The following is a 16004-nucleotide window of genomic DNA, read 5'->3' on the forward strand; positions in this document are numbered from 1 at the left end:
GGCTCCATCCTGCCGGTACCCTTCCCATCCATCCCCTGTGACGGCCCTGGGGCTTCCTCCAGCAAGGCATAGCTTCTCACGTGCTACTCGCGGTTACCCACTTGACATATATGAACTTATTTAGTCCTCACACTGCAATCTCGACTCTACCGTTTTCCCCATTTTACAAAGTACAAAACTGAGCTTGGGGAAACTGGGTAACCTACTCAATCAAGGTCACACAGCCATTTCTAAAAGAACTGGGATCTGGACCCAGGCAGTCTGGCTCCAAGGCACCTGCTATGAACCACCACATACTTGGCTGATGTCTGCGAGTCTAAGCTGCAGCCAGGCCTCTGCTGGCCACAGACACCTCATGGACCCTCTCTACCCTGCAAGCCAGCTACCCTCCTGGTGGTTCCCCAGAGAAATCCCAAGCCCAATAATTAGGTCTTCCCCAAAGAGAGTGGGAGAAAGCATGGCCTTGGTGTGGCAACCCTCCTCCATGGTAGTGACTAAAACCAGAGGACCAGCTATTTCTAGACCTTTATTTCTCTGTGAAAAGGGAAAAAAGGAACAAAATAAAAACGGCACAGTCGACACACAAAAAAACCACTGAGGGGGGTGGGGAGAGGAAGGAAGGAAGGGAGAAAGGGAGAAAGGAGGTGGAGAAGATGGGGTAGGGGGTCCCCATTACAGCAGCCGGAGCCAGTGACCCTGGACACTCACATCTCTGCGGATGGAAGTGGCCCCTTCCTCCCAGGGTCACTGCCCTGTCCCACCTTGGGCTCCCCAAGCCCCTCGGGAGGTGGACAGCAAGAAGTCGGATTCCCAGGCTGGGGAGAGGAAGAACCGTGCTGAGGGAAGGGGCCTGGGGTCAGACCATGCACAGGGAGTGACAGCCAAAGGCCCCCCACCGTCTCCCTGAGGGAGGGACTTGGGGGGGGAGGGTGAACACCAGAGGCCGGCGTTGGCTCCTCTTCCAGCATCAGGCGAGAGACAGAACTGGGGGAACAGGAACAGGAGGGAGTCAGAACCACAGCTAGTCCTCTGCCCCCAACTGCTCTGCATCTCTCCCTCCCAGGAGCTGCTATTCTCAGGCCTAGGCTCGTCCTTGTACACCACCCTCCCGCTGGGGTGTCTGAGTTCACGCCTTACCAGTTAGAGCCTCCTGGGCGAAGTACTTGACATCCACATCCTGGTCCTGGGTCAGCTTCTCTAGGATGGGCTTGACTTCACTCTGCAGTGTGCTGGAAGGAGAAAGGAAAGGCGAGGGAAAGGGTGAGGCAACCTAGGCTGGGGGCGTGAGGGAGGCAGAGGGTTTCTGGGCAAGGAGGGGTTCAGATACAGACACGCACGTGTGCCCAGAGATGAAATGACTTTGCGGGCTGGAAGTCTAACAAACTAGGACAGAGGTCTTGGGGGTCCAGAACAGACAAAGGGAGATCAGTCAGTCTGGGAAAGTGGGGCAGAGAATCACAGGACCCACAAGTCTCAGAGGCTCAGCAAATGCATGTCTTTATTTAACATATTTACTGAGGCCTACTCTGCATTAGGTGTGAGCAGAGTGGTAAATCCAACACCTGAGCCTTGCCCGTGGCAAGGGCTTGGGCGAGGAGGAAGACACAGACCAAACTGACGATAATTAACAGAGACATATCAAGTGCTGAAGGACAAGTACCTGGCCCAACAGGAGCCAAGGGGGAGGTATCTACTCTCCAGTAAGGGCCCCTGGGAAATGCACCCACACAGCAAGTCAAGTGTTTGGGGAAATGAAGGCATGTCCCCTTGCAGTTAACAGAACCGTTCCTTTGCCCCACATAACTACCATTCTCTCTTCTATCATCTAGATCTGTTTTGCCTATTTTTGAACTTGACAGAAGTGGAATCACAGGCTGTTTCCCTGGGTCCGGCTTCTCACTCAACATGACGCTGGTGAGAATCACCTGTGTTAAGTAGAGCAGGCGTCTTCATTGCTCAAGACAGTCTCGCACAGTATGAATAAACCACGATTTTATCCACTGCACTGCCGGTGGGCACTTGGGAATGTTTCCATTCCGTGGCTAATATGAATAAAGCTACCACGAACGTCCTTTTGCTACAAATAAGCACTCGTTTCTCCAGGAATGGACGTGCTGTGCTGGCTCACAGTGTACTTACACTTGGCTCCACTGGATTCTACCAGTTTTCAGAGTGACTGCACCTATATGCCACTCACGGCCTCACCTGCTGTGTATGAGAGTTCCAGCCATTCTACAAACGCCGAATGACCCTGAATTTTTTTCAGGTTAAGCCATTCTGGGGTGTATTTTCATTTGCAATTTCCTGATGGCTGATGATGTTGAGCACCCTGTCACATATTAATGGCTACAAGGAGATCTTTCAGAAGTGCGTCTTCAAGTCGGTTTTGCCCATATCTTTCTTGGGGGTTTGTCTTATTGATTAGTAGGAAAGTAGTCTGCATGAGTCCATCCTTAGTCAGAAATAGGTATTACCCCCAATCCTCCCAATCAGTGGCTTGCCATTTTACTCTCATAATGTGTTTCTTTTTTTGAGAGAGAGGGGGCATGGGCAGTGGAGGAGGGGGAGAGGGAGAGGGAGAGACTCTTAGGCAGGTTCCACACCCAGCGTGGAGCCCAACATGGGACTGGATCTCACGACCCTGAGATCATGACCTGAGCCAAAGTCAACAGTTGGACGCTTAACCAACTGAGTCACCCAGGGACCCCTCATAATGTTCTCTTTCAATGAAGTTCTTTTCAATCAAGGAGAACACACCAACCTTTTCCCCTGGTGAGCTATTTAACAAATCTGAGCAATTTAATAAATCTTTGTTAAGTCTTAAAGATCTTGTCCCAAATTTTCTTCTAAAATCTTTTTTATTTTTCTGATTATGGTCGATGATCTCTAATTTGCTTACACACTGAAGTGGGAACCCGCCCCCCGCCCCCCCATGCATATCCAACTGACTGGGCTGTCTATGAAAATACCTACATTTCACTCCTCAACTGCAGTAGCACCTACTGTTATATACACACAGGTCTGTTTCTGTGCCCTTGATTCTGGGTCATTGGGCTACATTATTGTGCCAACACCTCACTTTTTAATTACCATGGTATCATAAGTCTTGGTATCTGGTATTAGAAGTCTTCCAACTTTTTTCTTTTTGGGGACCACTTTTGCTACTCCAGATCTTTTCGTTTCTGTTAATTCCAGAATCAACTTGTCAATTTTTCAATAAAGAACCTGCTAAGATTGACTGAGATTATACTGAATGTATACATAAATTTGGGGAACAATTCCATCCAAGAATATTAAGTGAATCTTTAATTTCTCAAAGCAATGTTCTATAGTTTTCACTAAAAATGTTCTACATCTTTTATTAAATTTATTCCTTGATATCTGATGGGTTTGATGCAATAAGAATACACATACACACACATTCAAAAATAATTAAAACTTGCTAATTTCATTTTCTTTCCTGTTGCTACCAGTATACACACAACTGCCATCCTACTGCCTCCCTCCCACTATGAGGTGGGCCATGGGAATTCTCATTCCACATCTGAGGAAACTAAGACCTTGGGAAGATGAAGAGACCGGCCAGGCTTACACAGCAAGAGCCACGCTGGGTCTCCAACCCTAAGCTCCAACTTCAAAGGTCAAAGATTAAGATGCCTAGAATCAGCCCCGCCGGTGTGTGAAGGAGGGTCCAGACCTCACCTGTTGTCCAGGATAGGCCCTATCTTCTGTAGGGACTTGGCCACATTGAAGCGGACATTGGCGACAGGATCCCCAGCCATACGCAGAACTGTAGGCAGCATGTGCTTGGTGGTAATGTCCTGCCCACAGACCTCAGACAGCACCTGGGGGCCGTGAGTGACAGAGAGGTGATTATACTAAGCTCATGGCTAACTCCCATTTCCTCCTTCCTCTGACCAGGCCATCTCAGTGATCATCACGCCTGAGGGTGTCGCTGAGCAACATGGGAGCCTCTGAGCCCAGGTTCACTCACTCTGGAAGTTTATTCTCCTGAGGCTGCCATCTCTACTAACGCCCTCCTAACACCTTAATACCACTGTCTCCCTATCCTGGAAACCCTCAGCTCAGACTGTCCTGGTCCCATCTCCCCATCCTCAGACTTCCCTCTATCTTCTGGGGATGAGCCTGGATTCCTAACCCCAGGATGCTTTCCTTAGTGTGATGGTTTCCAAAGTGAGATGTGGGAAGAAATCAACGGAACACTCAGTTATATTTATATGTTGTTAAATTCTATCTTTTAATTTCTAGCTATGTGGATGGTTTACTTAAGTGACTAGAAAGGAGCCCTTGCTCCACATAACACAACTGTTCTAAGCCCTGTGTGTGTATGGCCAGATTAATCTTTACAACCTCCTGAGTAAGGTATTGTGATTAACAGGATGAGTGCTTTATTGGTAAGAAAACTGAAACACTGAGCAGTTGGGAAATGTCCCAAGGCCTATGACTAATCTATGGCAGAACTAGAATTAATGAGTAGGTCTGACTCTAGAGCTTGCACACATAAACGATGTATCATATGTAAATATACACGTACACCTTATAGACAACAAGAGGGATGCTCCGAAAGGTTTGGCAGTCACTGCTCAGCAGGCCAAACCTCCCCGGTCCTGGGTTTCCCCCATGCAGGTCCCTACCCCCGGCCTGTAGTTCCCCAGGGACCCATCCCTGCCCTCCTCCCCGCCCCCAACTCTACCACGTCCCCACTCCCGAGCCAGATGTCTTCCTAAGGACCCCGGCCATCCCTCCTCTCCCAGGTACTCTCAGTTCCCTGGGGGACAGGCCAGTGGGCAGGTGGGGGCACTCACATTGATGCAGAAGAGTGTAGTCATGCGGTGCAGGTAGTTGGGGTCCCCAGACATGGCTAAGACCTTGGGGATGATAGTGGCATGGGCCCACTCCTTCCCAAACTTCTCCACCAGCTTCTTCAGGTTGCTGGTGGCCGCCTCACGGATGGCATAGACTGCAAAAGGGCGGGGATTCAGAAGGCGAAGGGCTGAGCGGGCAGGGAGCAGTCCCTCGCTACTGCTGACCGGGCAGCCCTGGGTGCCGGGCTGCAGGTGAAGCAAAGCCTGTGCTACTTGCTAAAGTGCGGTTTCTTTTCGTGCAGTATCTTCCCAACAGCTCCAAGACACAGCTTCCACTACCCACCTTTTTACAGATGGGTAAACTGATATGCCTAAGCAAATTATTTAGTAACTAATACTTAGAATGGCAGTGAAACAAACAAACACTTTTACCTCAGTGAAAACAATGAGCAGTTCTCACCCATTTCACAGAGGAGTGTGCTCGAGTTTCCGCAGCCAGGGGCAGGATTCTAGCCCGAGTCACCTGCCCAGCCGCCCTGGCACTCTCTACACTGTACCGGGCCAGGTCGCCCCTGGGTGATCTGCTCTGTTTCCCTTCCCACCCTGCCCTTATCCAGGATTCTAAAAAGGGAGCTGGTCCACATAAGCGGCAGATGGCCTGGGGCAGTGACTCCACACCCCTGCAAGCCCCAGTCAATGCCGAGTCCATCCTTCCTGGAGCACCAACATCCTCCCCCACCTGCCGGAGGGACTCACCATGATCCACAAGCCATGCCATGCACAAGGAGTTGAGCTTCTCATCAAAAAACTCTACCCCCTGCAGGAGAAAAAAAGAGAAGGAATCAAAGGAGACTGGGGAGTTTCCAGTGATACACAGGGAAACACACCCACCCAAACACATCGGATACTCCTCAGCTTCCCCTGGGGGACTCCCTTCCCTTCTCTGTTCTAACGGAAGTCTCTTCACCTTTACAGCCCCATTTCCCATGCCCCTTCCTCTTACTCCCCAGACAGCCCTCGGGGGCCTTGGTGACACTGTGAGAGTCCTGGACACGCTGAACACAACAAGGCCTGACTCCAGGCCGCCTTACTCACCAGCTGTCCGGCTAGCAGGGGCATATACTCGATGATGGCCAGCCGCACCCGCCACTTGGCGTCTTCGGCCAGCTCCACGATGGCGGGCAGCAGGGACTGGGACAGCTGTCGGATGCCAATGACCTCATTCACGCAGTCCAGGTTGGAGATAATGTTCAGCCTCACCTCCGGGCACTGAGGGGAGGATGGGGGTCTAAGAGGATGCACCTGGCCCAGAAGACAGCTCATAGAGCCGCACAGCATCAACTCCCTAGAAGCCACACCACCTCCCGAGGGCCTGCTACTGCCCAGTCCAGCTCCTCCTCAGCAAGCACATTACGTGAGCAGCTTTTTGAATCTCACCACAGAGCATAAGAGATGCTTAGCTGTTCTGAAGAACTGGCAGCAATTACTGCAAAAATATGGTGCTCTGGAAAGAACAGACGTGATAACATTCCCATTCTGCTGTGTGGCAGCTGTGAGCCCGGCAGCAAAGGACAGGGCCTCCCTGGATACTAATCTGTGACAGGGAAACATACATCTTGCCTCGAGGGTGGTTGAGACCATTAAAGTGCCTGCTGGCGTCTGATCCGCAAGAGGCGTGATGTGCGGGAGCTCATTAGTATCACTTCTATGACTTCTATTCTTCCCGCTAGTCTTTGAGCTCTGTAAGGAGTAAGTCTCATTCATCCTTATGTCTCCAGGACCCGGCAGAGTCTCTGGCCCTTAGCAGGCACTCAATACACTTCTGCTGAAGGAATGCACTTTCAGCTGCCTGTTGACTACCGATACTATGAGCGCTGACTTATAACTATGTAAGTACATGCACATATATATTATGAGATACACAGACACAAACACATGTACCCCACCTACTTCCCTAAAGGAGGAGAACAACTTAAAAGAAAAGGCACATAAACACAGTTATTGTTAATCAAAACAGAAGCAAAAATGAACTACTTAGACTTCATCGAGACAAAAGTCTGCACAGCAAAGGAAACAGTCAACAAAACTAAAAGGCAGCCTGTAGAATGAGAGAAGATATTTGCAAATGATATATCAGATAAAGGGTTAGGATCCAAAATCTATTAAGAACTTATCAAGCCCAAAACCCAAAGAACAAATAATCCAGTGAAGAAATGGGCAGAAGACATGAAGAGACACTTTTCTAAAGAAGACATCCAGGTGGCCAATAGACACACAAAAAGATGCTCAACACCACTCATCATCAGGGAAATACAAATGAAAACCACGATGAGATACCACCTCACACCTGTCAGAATGGCTCACATTAACAACATAAGAAACATGTTGGCGAGGATGCGGAAAAAAGGAAACCCTCTCGCACTGTTGGTAGAAATGCAAGCTGGTGCAGCCACTGTGGAGAACAGTATGGAGGTTCCTCAAAAAGTTACAAATAGAGGGGCGCCTGGGTGGCGCAGTCGGTTGGGCGTCCGACTTCAGCCAGGTCACGATCTCGCGGTCCGTGAGTTCGGGCCCCGCGTCGGGCTCTGGGCTGATGGCTCAGAGCCTGGAGCCTGTTTCCGATTCTGTGTCTCCCTCTCTCTCTGCTCCTCCCCCGTTCATGCTCTGTCTCTCTCTGTCCCAAAAATAAATAAACGTTGAAAAAAAAAAAAAAAAAATTAAAAAAAAAAAAAGTTACAAATAGAACTACCCCATGACCCAGCAATTGCACTACTAGGTATTTATCCAAAGTATACAAAAATACAGATTCGAAGGGGTGTATGCACCCAGATGTTCACAGCAACATCGTCAACAATAGCCAAAAGTATGGAAAGAGCTCAAATGTCCATTAACTGATGGACGGATAAAGAAGATGTGGCATATAAGTATAGATGAAATATTACTTGGCCATGAAAAAGAATGAAATCTGGCCATTTGCAACAATGTGGATGGAGCTAGAGTGTATTATGCTAAGTGAAAGAAGTTAGTCAAGAGAAAGACAAATACCGTACCATTTCACTTATATGTGGAATTTAAGAAACAAAACAGATGGGGGTGCTGGGATGACTCAGTTGGTTAAATGTCCAACTTTGGCTCAGGTCATTATCTCACGGTTTGTGAGTTCGAGCTCCATGTCAGGCTCTGGGCTGACAGCTCAGATTGTGTCTCCTTCTCTCTCTGCCCCTCCCCAACTCATGCTGTGTCTCTCTCTCTCTCTCTCTCTCTCAAAAATAAACAAACGTTACAAAAAATTTAAAAAACAAAAACAAAGATGAACATATGGGAGGGGAGAAAGAGAGAGGGAAACAAACCATGAGAGACTCAAACTGAGGGTTGATGGAAAGAGGTCGGTGGGGGGATGGGCACCTGTGAGAGCACCTGGTGCCGTATGCAAGTGACGAATCACTGCATTCTATTCCTGAAACTAATATTGCATTATATGTTAACTAACTAGAATTTATATAGAAATTTGAAAAGAAAAAAAATTTGCAAATTTAAAAAACAAAAACAAAAAACAGAAGCCCTACTAGAACCTTGTTCCAAATCGTATGTTCCCAGATGGCAAACGTCACAAGTAGTTCTTTGTAACCTGAACCTAGTAAGAAACGAATCAATGAACCAAGTAAACAAGTACACAGTGCCATAATGGGTTTAACTCCGCAGATCCAGGTCGATCCAGATCCAATTGGGCATGTTCCAAACAAGGGTTGGGACCCTGACCAGCTCCTGGGAGAATATCCTGTCTGATGAGAGCGTCTTTGTGGTCACCTGGGAAGCTTGGGCCATGCCGGGCAGACAACTCTAACAACATGACTTACAGGGAGGGCCGTGGGCCATGAGGTACCAACTTGACCTCTGGAGGGGCTGGATACAGAGTAACTGAGGTCAGCCATGCAGGCAGCTCCATTCCTTGGCTATCTGACCAACCCCTCTATCAAATCCCTGGAAACCAAGGCTCAGTGAGCTTCCTTGGTTGGCAACACGCGGTCACACATCACTTGTGGGAGATTTAAGCGCCGTCCATAGGACTGCAAGGAGAGGACATCTGGGGGCTCGTGCCGGGTCTCCTGTGCACCTGCTCCCTCACTGACTTTATCCATTCACTTTGATCAACAGCAACCACAAGTGTGACAGATCTTCTGGGCAGAAGGCTGTTCTAGCCTATCGCTGACCCTGAGCATGGAGGTGGGGACGTAGATGCAGCAGCCGTGACGGGTACAGCCACTGCTGTGAGGACAGCATGGCTTGGCCGGTAACTCCAGAGTAGAATCCCCGGAGGCCCTGCCTACGAGCACATCTTTTCTTTATCAAACACTGTAAGGTCTCATTTAGGAACAGAAGACAGCCAGTTTACGGCCGGCCAGTCCAACGGCTAAAGAACTCTCAGAACCAACACCATTTCCCTCCCTACAAGGTATTAATTCAGTTCTTTCTCGAGCCAAGGATGCTGAGGAAGGGAGGAACTATTCCAGTGCTGTCCACCCTGCTGGTGTCCTTTTCCTGTGACAGTTGTTTAAAAGCCTGAACTTACACGAGAGACTATACCTGTTCTTCTTTCTTTTCCTAAGAAAGATTCCTGGAGGGGCGCCTGGGTGGCGCAGTCGGTTAAGCGTCCGACTTCAGCCAGGTCACGATCTCGCGGTCCGTGAGTTCGAGCCCCGCATCGGGCTCTGGGCTGATGGCTCAGAGCCTGGAGCCTGTTTCCGATTCTGTGTCTCCCTCTCTCTCTGCCCCTCCCCCGTTCATGCTCTGTCTCTCTCTGTCCCAAAAATAAATAAACGTTGAGAAAGATTCCTGGAGCGGGAGCTGCCCTGTCTGCCATCCTAACCCCAGGTTAGAAAAAGCGCGTTAGTGTAGACGTACATGAGTCACAATCTACTCCAGGGGAAAGTAATGAGGATGATTCAAGTCAACTGAGCGGACCAAGATGCGGTCAGAGTCAGGGCTGGGAAGGGAGAGGAGAGAGCCTTGTGCATTTCCCCACTTGGAATGAAGGCATCTGTAACACCCAAAAGAGAGGGAAATTTCTTCTTTGAATAAATTGAAAACTAACTGGATTGACGGCTAATTTGAATAAAAGACATTTGAAATGCATATAAAACCACTGTGATGGCCTTCCTGCACTGAGCGGAGACCCATGTGAGGAGTCTGGCCTCAGTTTTCAAACACGATGAAAAATTAGGGGAGTTAGCACTTATCCAGGGATGTGAACGGAAATGTCCCGACAGTGAATGGGCCGATTTCCTTTCTCCGAAGGTTAGCCATACACAATTCTAAGGATGGAAAAATATGGTGTGTGCCTACTTGGGAGTCTCACCTCTGGAGACAAGGAAGAAATGGGCCCCCAACAAAGCACACCGTCTAACTGGATTTGGGCTCTGCAGCAGCACAGGAGCCGACCTAAGCCTCCTCTGTCAACAGGCTTCCTTCCCCCCGCTGCCACGTCATTCCCTGATGTGGAGCACCAGCCATCTCAGAAAGCCCAGAAGAACTCCGGGCCACAGCTCAAGAGCAACCCTCGCTGGGGCATCTGAAAAGGTCAGGTACAATTCTGAGACTCCGTGTCAGCCAGAGACCAGAGACAAGAGAGGCCTTTCTCAGATGAAGGCTTTCCCACAGACACCACTTACCCTCAGGGATGGCAAAAAAACTATTTCCTTGTTAAAACACAAGCAAACAAAAGAACAAGGCGTAGAAATGAACCAATAAACCAAGTGAGTGTGTGCAGTGAAGGGTTAACTCAGCAGGCCTGGACTGTACAGGGCTAGCGCCTGCCCAGCTCCTGGGAGGTCATCTCTGAGCCCCTGCTGCACAAGCCAGTGTCCTGAACACAAGAGAAGATACAAATACGATGGCTTAAACCATTTAAAAACCTCTGTTTAGGGGCGCCTGGGTGGCGCAGTCGGTTAAGCGTCCGACTTCAGCCAGGTCACGATCTCGCGGTCCGTGAGTTCGAGCCCCGCGTCAGGCTCTGGGCTGATGGCTCATGATGGCTCAGAGCCTGGAGCCTGTTTCCGATTCTGTGTCTCCCTCTCTCTCTCTCTGACCCTCCCCCGTTCATGCTCTGTCTCTCTCTGTCCCAAAAATAAATAAACGTTGAAAAAAAAAAAAAATTTAAAAACCTCTGTTTAGGCATACCCAGAAAAAGGCCCTTTTTATTTGGGTAAGTTTATAAATCTTATCAAGTATGAAATGTAAAGTTTACAGGTCTAGAATTGAAATTCCAGATACAAGCCAGATAAGTATCGCACACCAAGAAAGCCACGATGGGTCAGGGCACTTGGGTGGTTCAGTTGGTTTTAAGAGTCTGACTCAGTCTCAGCTCAGGCCATGATCTCACAGTTCGTGGGTTTGAGCCCCATGTCGGTCTGTTAGTGCAGAGTCTGCTTGGGATTCTCATTTATGCTCGATCTCTCCCTCTCAAAATTAAATAAATATTTTAAAAAAATACAAAGGAAAAAGACAAAGAAAATCATGATGGGTCTTGTCTTCTTTGCAAGAGAAGCTGCCCTGGGGCACACTACGGCTGCGGGAACAGGACCATCACGTAGCACTTGCTGAAGGCGAAGCCGGTGCAGAAACCGGCCCTAGCTGTGGCACTGCTGTAGCACAGGTGGGCTCACCTTCACACGCAAGCTGAATGTGGAGCTCCCTTTGATGCCAGGAAGCAAAATGCTCCTCGAGACCCTGGTGAGGTGTTAAAAGGACACAGAAGCCAACGCTCACCAGCCAAGCTGTCTCCACTTAAGCATCAGAAGCAAATACAAACTATATTTGTAACAAGCTATAGCTACAAAAAGCATGCTTATAAAAGAAAACGTGTGTGTGAAGCACTTCACTTAGGTCATAAAATTTGAGTCATTATAAAAATGAATTCTGGTTTGAACTGTAACAAGTGACACAAATAAATGATCAACAGTAAGATTATTAAGCTTTTCTTTAGCAGGTGCACAGTCTTCAACACAAGATTTGTTGAATTTGTAATTTGTACAAATTTGATTTGTAATTCTGGGGCTGAGAGATTATCCCATCATAGAGGAATTTAATAATGTGATATTTTGGGGGAGTGGCAGGGGACTCAAATCTGATGCGATTTCCTAGCACTGTGTGTGCTGGGGGAAGGGCGGGGAGGGCAGGGAAAGAGGGAGACAGAGGCCTTTGGCAACGAGGAAGTCACAAAGCACTAAAGAGTCTCACCGTCTGCCTGGTCACCACCATGACAGGAACCAGGGAGCCTGCAAACCAACCCCCTCCACATAGACCTTCCCCATCTCTGTAGCCACACCTCCTCTCCCACCAGTCTGGTCTCCCTGCACCTCTTCTGGCCTCCATGCTGCAATCTTTCTTTGACAGTAGCCTCAGGGTTCCTTTCTGGCACCCACATCTGTGATGCCCATAGTTCAAGTCCAAACTCCTTCCCTGGCTGTCACCCCACAACCTGTCTAGCCCCCGCCTGGCACTCTCATCTTCTGTACTCCAGCCCAAATGAATGGCAAGGTGTGGTCAAGTGACTGGCTCTGGCCAGTGGGGCGTGTGGGGCGTGGAACAGACTGGTGGGTGCCCTCTTACAAGGACCACACATTTCCTGTTGTCTAATACCTTCTGCCTTCATCCTGGCTGGGGATGGTGAAGATTGGAGCAGCTGCCTCAGACCCAAAGAGTGTGGAGGTCAGCAGAGGTAACCCCTCATGTAGGACCCACCTAGCTCTGAACTGTTGTAAGAAAATTATCTTACATAAGCCACTGTATTTGGGGGTCTTTATTACGGCATCTTTGCCTAAATCCTAAAAGACATGAACTTATCACAGCACCTATGTGATCATGGGATTGCCCATCTCCCTCTCTCCACTGTCAGTCTCTGAAGGTCTCTGAGGAGTGAAACTGTCTTAGTCTCTTTTGGTGTCCCTGATCCCCAGAGAAAGAATTAGCACAGAGCAAGGGCATGCAAAACATTGCCTAATAAGTGAATGAGTGAACACACACTCCGTTGTGCCCACCAATATCCAACTCATTCGGGACCTGGGTGTCTGTTGAGATTCTAGGAGATTCCAGACCAATCTAGGAAAGCAGCTGACCCACCTGTCACCTCTGCCAATACAGAGCTCAGAGCCTTCCCGGCACCATTACCTCATCCTTCAGCTGAGCCAGGAAGAGGGGCAAGAGGTGCTCAATGGTATTGTCTTTGCCCAGGATGGGGGAGAGGCCCATGATGACGGAGGCCAAGGCTGACTTCACGTGTTGGTTGGCGTCTGACACCAGCTCCTGGGGGGGACAGGGAAAGGGGAGCCACAGGATCAGGACAACCCCCGCAGCAGCAAATGGCCAAGCAGACTCCCACTTCCTAAGAGGCCTGAGCCATGGCCTGCTTTTGCCCATCTCCCGCATGGAGCAGGGACGGTTTAGGGCACATAGCTACACGGCAGTTTCTTACCTGTCCCACCTGCTTAGAGTTCCATGTTCCCAGTAGCCTCCACCCAATCCCAAGGCTCTTGGGACTTTTGAGAGGAAGCACTCCCACCTCCAAGCTCGGCCCCAAGCTTCAGATTCTGCCTGCACTCAGGAAACCCAACTGCTTCCAACCCAAGTCTGCCTGGCCCCAGAAGGCTGGGGACTATCTGCGTCTGGATGTCCATAAAGCCCCATCTCCATCCCTTTAGCAGACTCAGATCTCCCCTAATCCTCCCACCAAACTCCATTACCTTGATGCAGGGTAGTATCTGTGTCATGATCACATTCTCCCGACAGTCGGCTGAGAGATTTTCACAGAATTCTGTGGAAGAAGAAGGGAGGCAGAAGAAGGTGAAACCTGACATCTGGTTCTACCTCAAACCCCTCAGACACCCATCCATTTGCTGTGTTCTGGTCGCCAGCACCAACCTTTGACCTTGTGGGAGGCTGCGGCCCTCACCTCGGCCTCACAGTCTTTCATCAGGTTCTGGAAGGCGGGGACCAGGTCTGTCTTGGTGATCTCAGGCCCCACTGCTTTCTGGAGCTGCAGACAGAAAGCAGGGGCTGTGAGACAGCTGGGCAGGTACTCTGGGCAATTGAGACCAGAATCAAAGTTCAAGGCACCAGAAGTGAGGGTAAGAGTGCGCCCTTAGAATCACTGCTGAGATCTAATCCCAGCACCACAGGGTGAGCCGGGCCAAGTCTCCAAGCCTCTCTGAGCCCGTTTCCTTAAAAGCAAAATGAGGGCCATGAGACTACCTACCGCATAGCGCTGTTGTCTGCATTAAGAATGGTAACACATCTCTACCACTCAAGCTATTTGGGGTGGGGTTTTCTCCCCCCACCAAAAAACATTCCAGTCATGTGATGGCTCTTGCTTTTTAATTTATATTCATCTGTATTTTTCAAATTACCAGAAGATGAATTATTTTTCTAATGAAAATAAATGTATACACACTAAGGGGGAAGAAGGCCCGCTAGGCCCTGCCTATCCCCTGACTCTTGAAGCCCTAGGAGGAAGTAGGACAGTTCATGACCAAGAGAGGGACAGACAAAAACTCTGAAGGGCCTAATGCTACCTGGAACAAATGTTGCCTCTTCTCCACATAACAGCTATTTACTGAGGATCTCTTGCAGGCCAAGCGCTGCTCAAATAGTGTAAAATCCCTGCCTTTGCTGAGCTTTTATCTAAAACCCAGTGTGATCCAGTTCATGCTGTCCAGAAGCCAAGGACAGAAGAATTGTCTTTAACCATGGTGCTGAGCCTCCAGGGTGTGGCCACGTGCTAACATCTTCATGGGGAACGTGGATGGTCCCGGGAAATATTATCCGGAGCCTCCCAGTCCTTCCACAAACACCATGGAAAGAAACACACTTACAGGAACAGGGAGCCATGGGGTGGAGTGCACCCAAGGTCAGACCCTGAGCCTCTCTCTGGCTTTCCCTCACATGGGGTCCCCAAGAGTGAGCCCCAAATGCTGCCCCTCGCACTGGCTCTGGCCTCCCAGGGCCGTGTGCATGCTGTCCTTTTGCTGGGACACAGTTCCTATCCCAGCTCCCACCCACCCATCTTCTAGAACCAGCTGCAGCACCACCTCCTGTTCTCAGTGCCTCATGCGTGTCTGTCGGCCTGGGCACCGTTTCCCTCTACCTCAGTAGACCTTCCCCTTCAGACTGCCTGCCCCATGGAGGCCAGGAATGCGAATTCACTGGATCCCCAGCAGCCAGAAAAGAGCTGGTGGTCAACAAACATGATGGTGGGAAAAGCAAACTTGGGTCTCCATGGAAAGAGCACTGTCCTCAGAGTCAGAGACACTGGATCTTGTCCCTGTTCTGTCTGCCCAGTGGGGTCATTCTGACCCAAGTTTTGAGCTGTGCTATGGGCTGAACTGTCCTAACCCGTCACTATCTCACAAAGTTGACTGCATTTGAACACAGGATTTTTAAAGAGGTTATTAAGGTGGCCCTAATCCAAAATTACCAGAATCCTTATAAGAGGAGGTTAGGACACAGGCATGCACAATGGGGAGACCATGCAAAGACACAGGAAAAGACCATCTACAAGCCGAGGAAAGAAGCCTCAGATTAACCACCCCAGAGGACACCTTGATTTCAAACCTCCGGCACCCAGGAACAGTGAGGGAATAAAGTACCACCCGGTCTGTGGTACTTTGTTATGGCAGCCCCCAAAACTAATACAGGCTATGCCTTCCCTTTTTAAAAGGACAAAGTTCAATTAGGTCAACAGTACACAGGTACTACCGTTCCTCTGCTCTTATGGCTCTCTGCAGAACCTGAACTTGGCTTCAGAATCCTTCCCAACACAGCACTTCAAGTTGCCAGTACTACTCAACCGGGTTGGCCATGTGAAAGGAGACCCAGCCAGATGATCAGAGATCTTCATGCTCAAATACCTGATGACTCCATTGGAATTAACTAAAACCCCAGCTCCTGTATGTGGCCCCGCTCCTTCCCCTCTGAGGGCCTCAGTTTCCCCATCTGTGAGACGTCAACAGTCCCCACTCACCTCTGTGAACTTGTCGGCCACCATGTACCGGACACGCCAGGACTTGTCCTCGGCAGCCTGGCGCAGGGTGGGCATCACCAGGGCCTCCAGGTCCTCCTGGGGCAGGAGCTGGGCGATGTTCACACACGCCTCTACCGCCAGCAGCCGCACCGAGTCCTGGGGAG

General features: G+C 49.7%; 1 protein-coding gene across 1 annotated transcript in view; it reads right to left on the reverse strand.

The window, feature by feature from the left end:
- Positions 1-513: 513 nt before the first annotated feature.
- The window catches only part of PPP2R1A (protein phosphatase 2 scaffold subunit Aalpha), a 37902-nt gene continuing 22411 nt past the window's right edge, over positions 514-16004 (reverse strand). The window contains exons 6-15 of the mRNA XM_045440470.1: positions 15841-15996; positions 13743-13857; positions 13565-13635; positions 12993-13127; positions 5922-6095; positions 5583-5643; positions 4827-4981; positions 3703-3845; positions 1138-1229; positions 514-984 (exon numbers count right to left, since the gene is read on the reverse strand). Of these exons, the coding sequence (XP_045296426.1) occupies positions 968-984; positions 1138-1229; positions 3703-3845; positions 4827-4981; positions 5583-5643; positions 5922-6095; positions 12993-13127; positions 13565-13635; positions 13743-13857; positions 15841-15996 (1119 nt within the window). The 3' untranslated portion in view covers positions 514-967. The remainder of the gene's footprint in view (positions 985-1137; positions 1230-3702; positions 3846-4826; positions 4982-5582; positions 5644-5921; positions 6096-12992; positions 13128-13564; positions 13636-13742; positions 13858-15840; positions 15997-16004) is intronic.

This window comes from Leopardus geoffroyi, chromosome E2 (assembly GCF_018350155.1).
Source record: "Leopardus geoffroyi isolate Oge1 chromosome E2, O.geoffroyi_Oge1_pat1.0, whole genome shotgun sequence".
NCBI lineage: Eukaryota > Metazoa > Chordata > Mammalia > Carnivora > Felidae > Leopardus > Leopardus geoffroyi.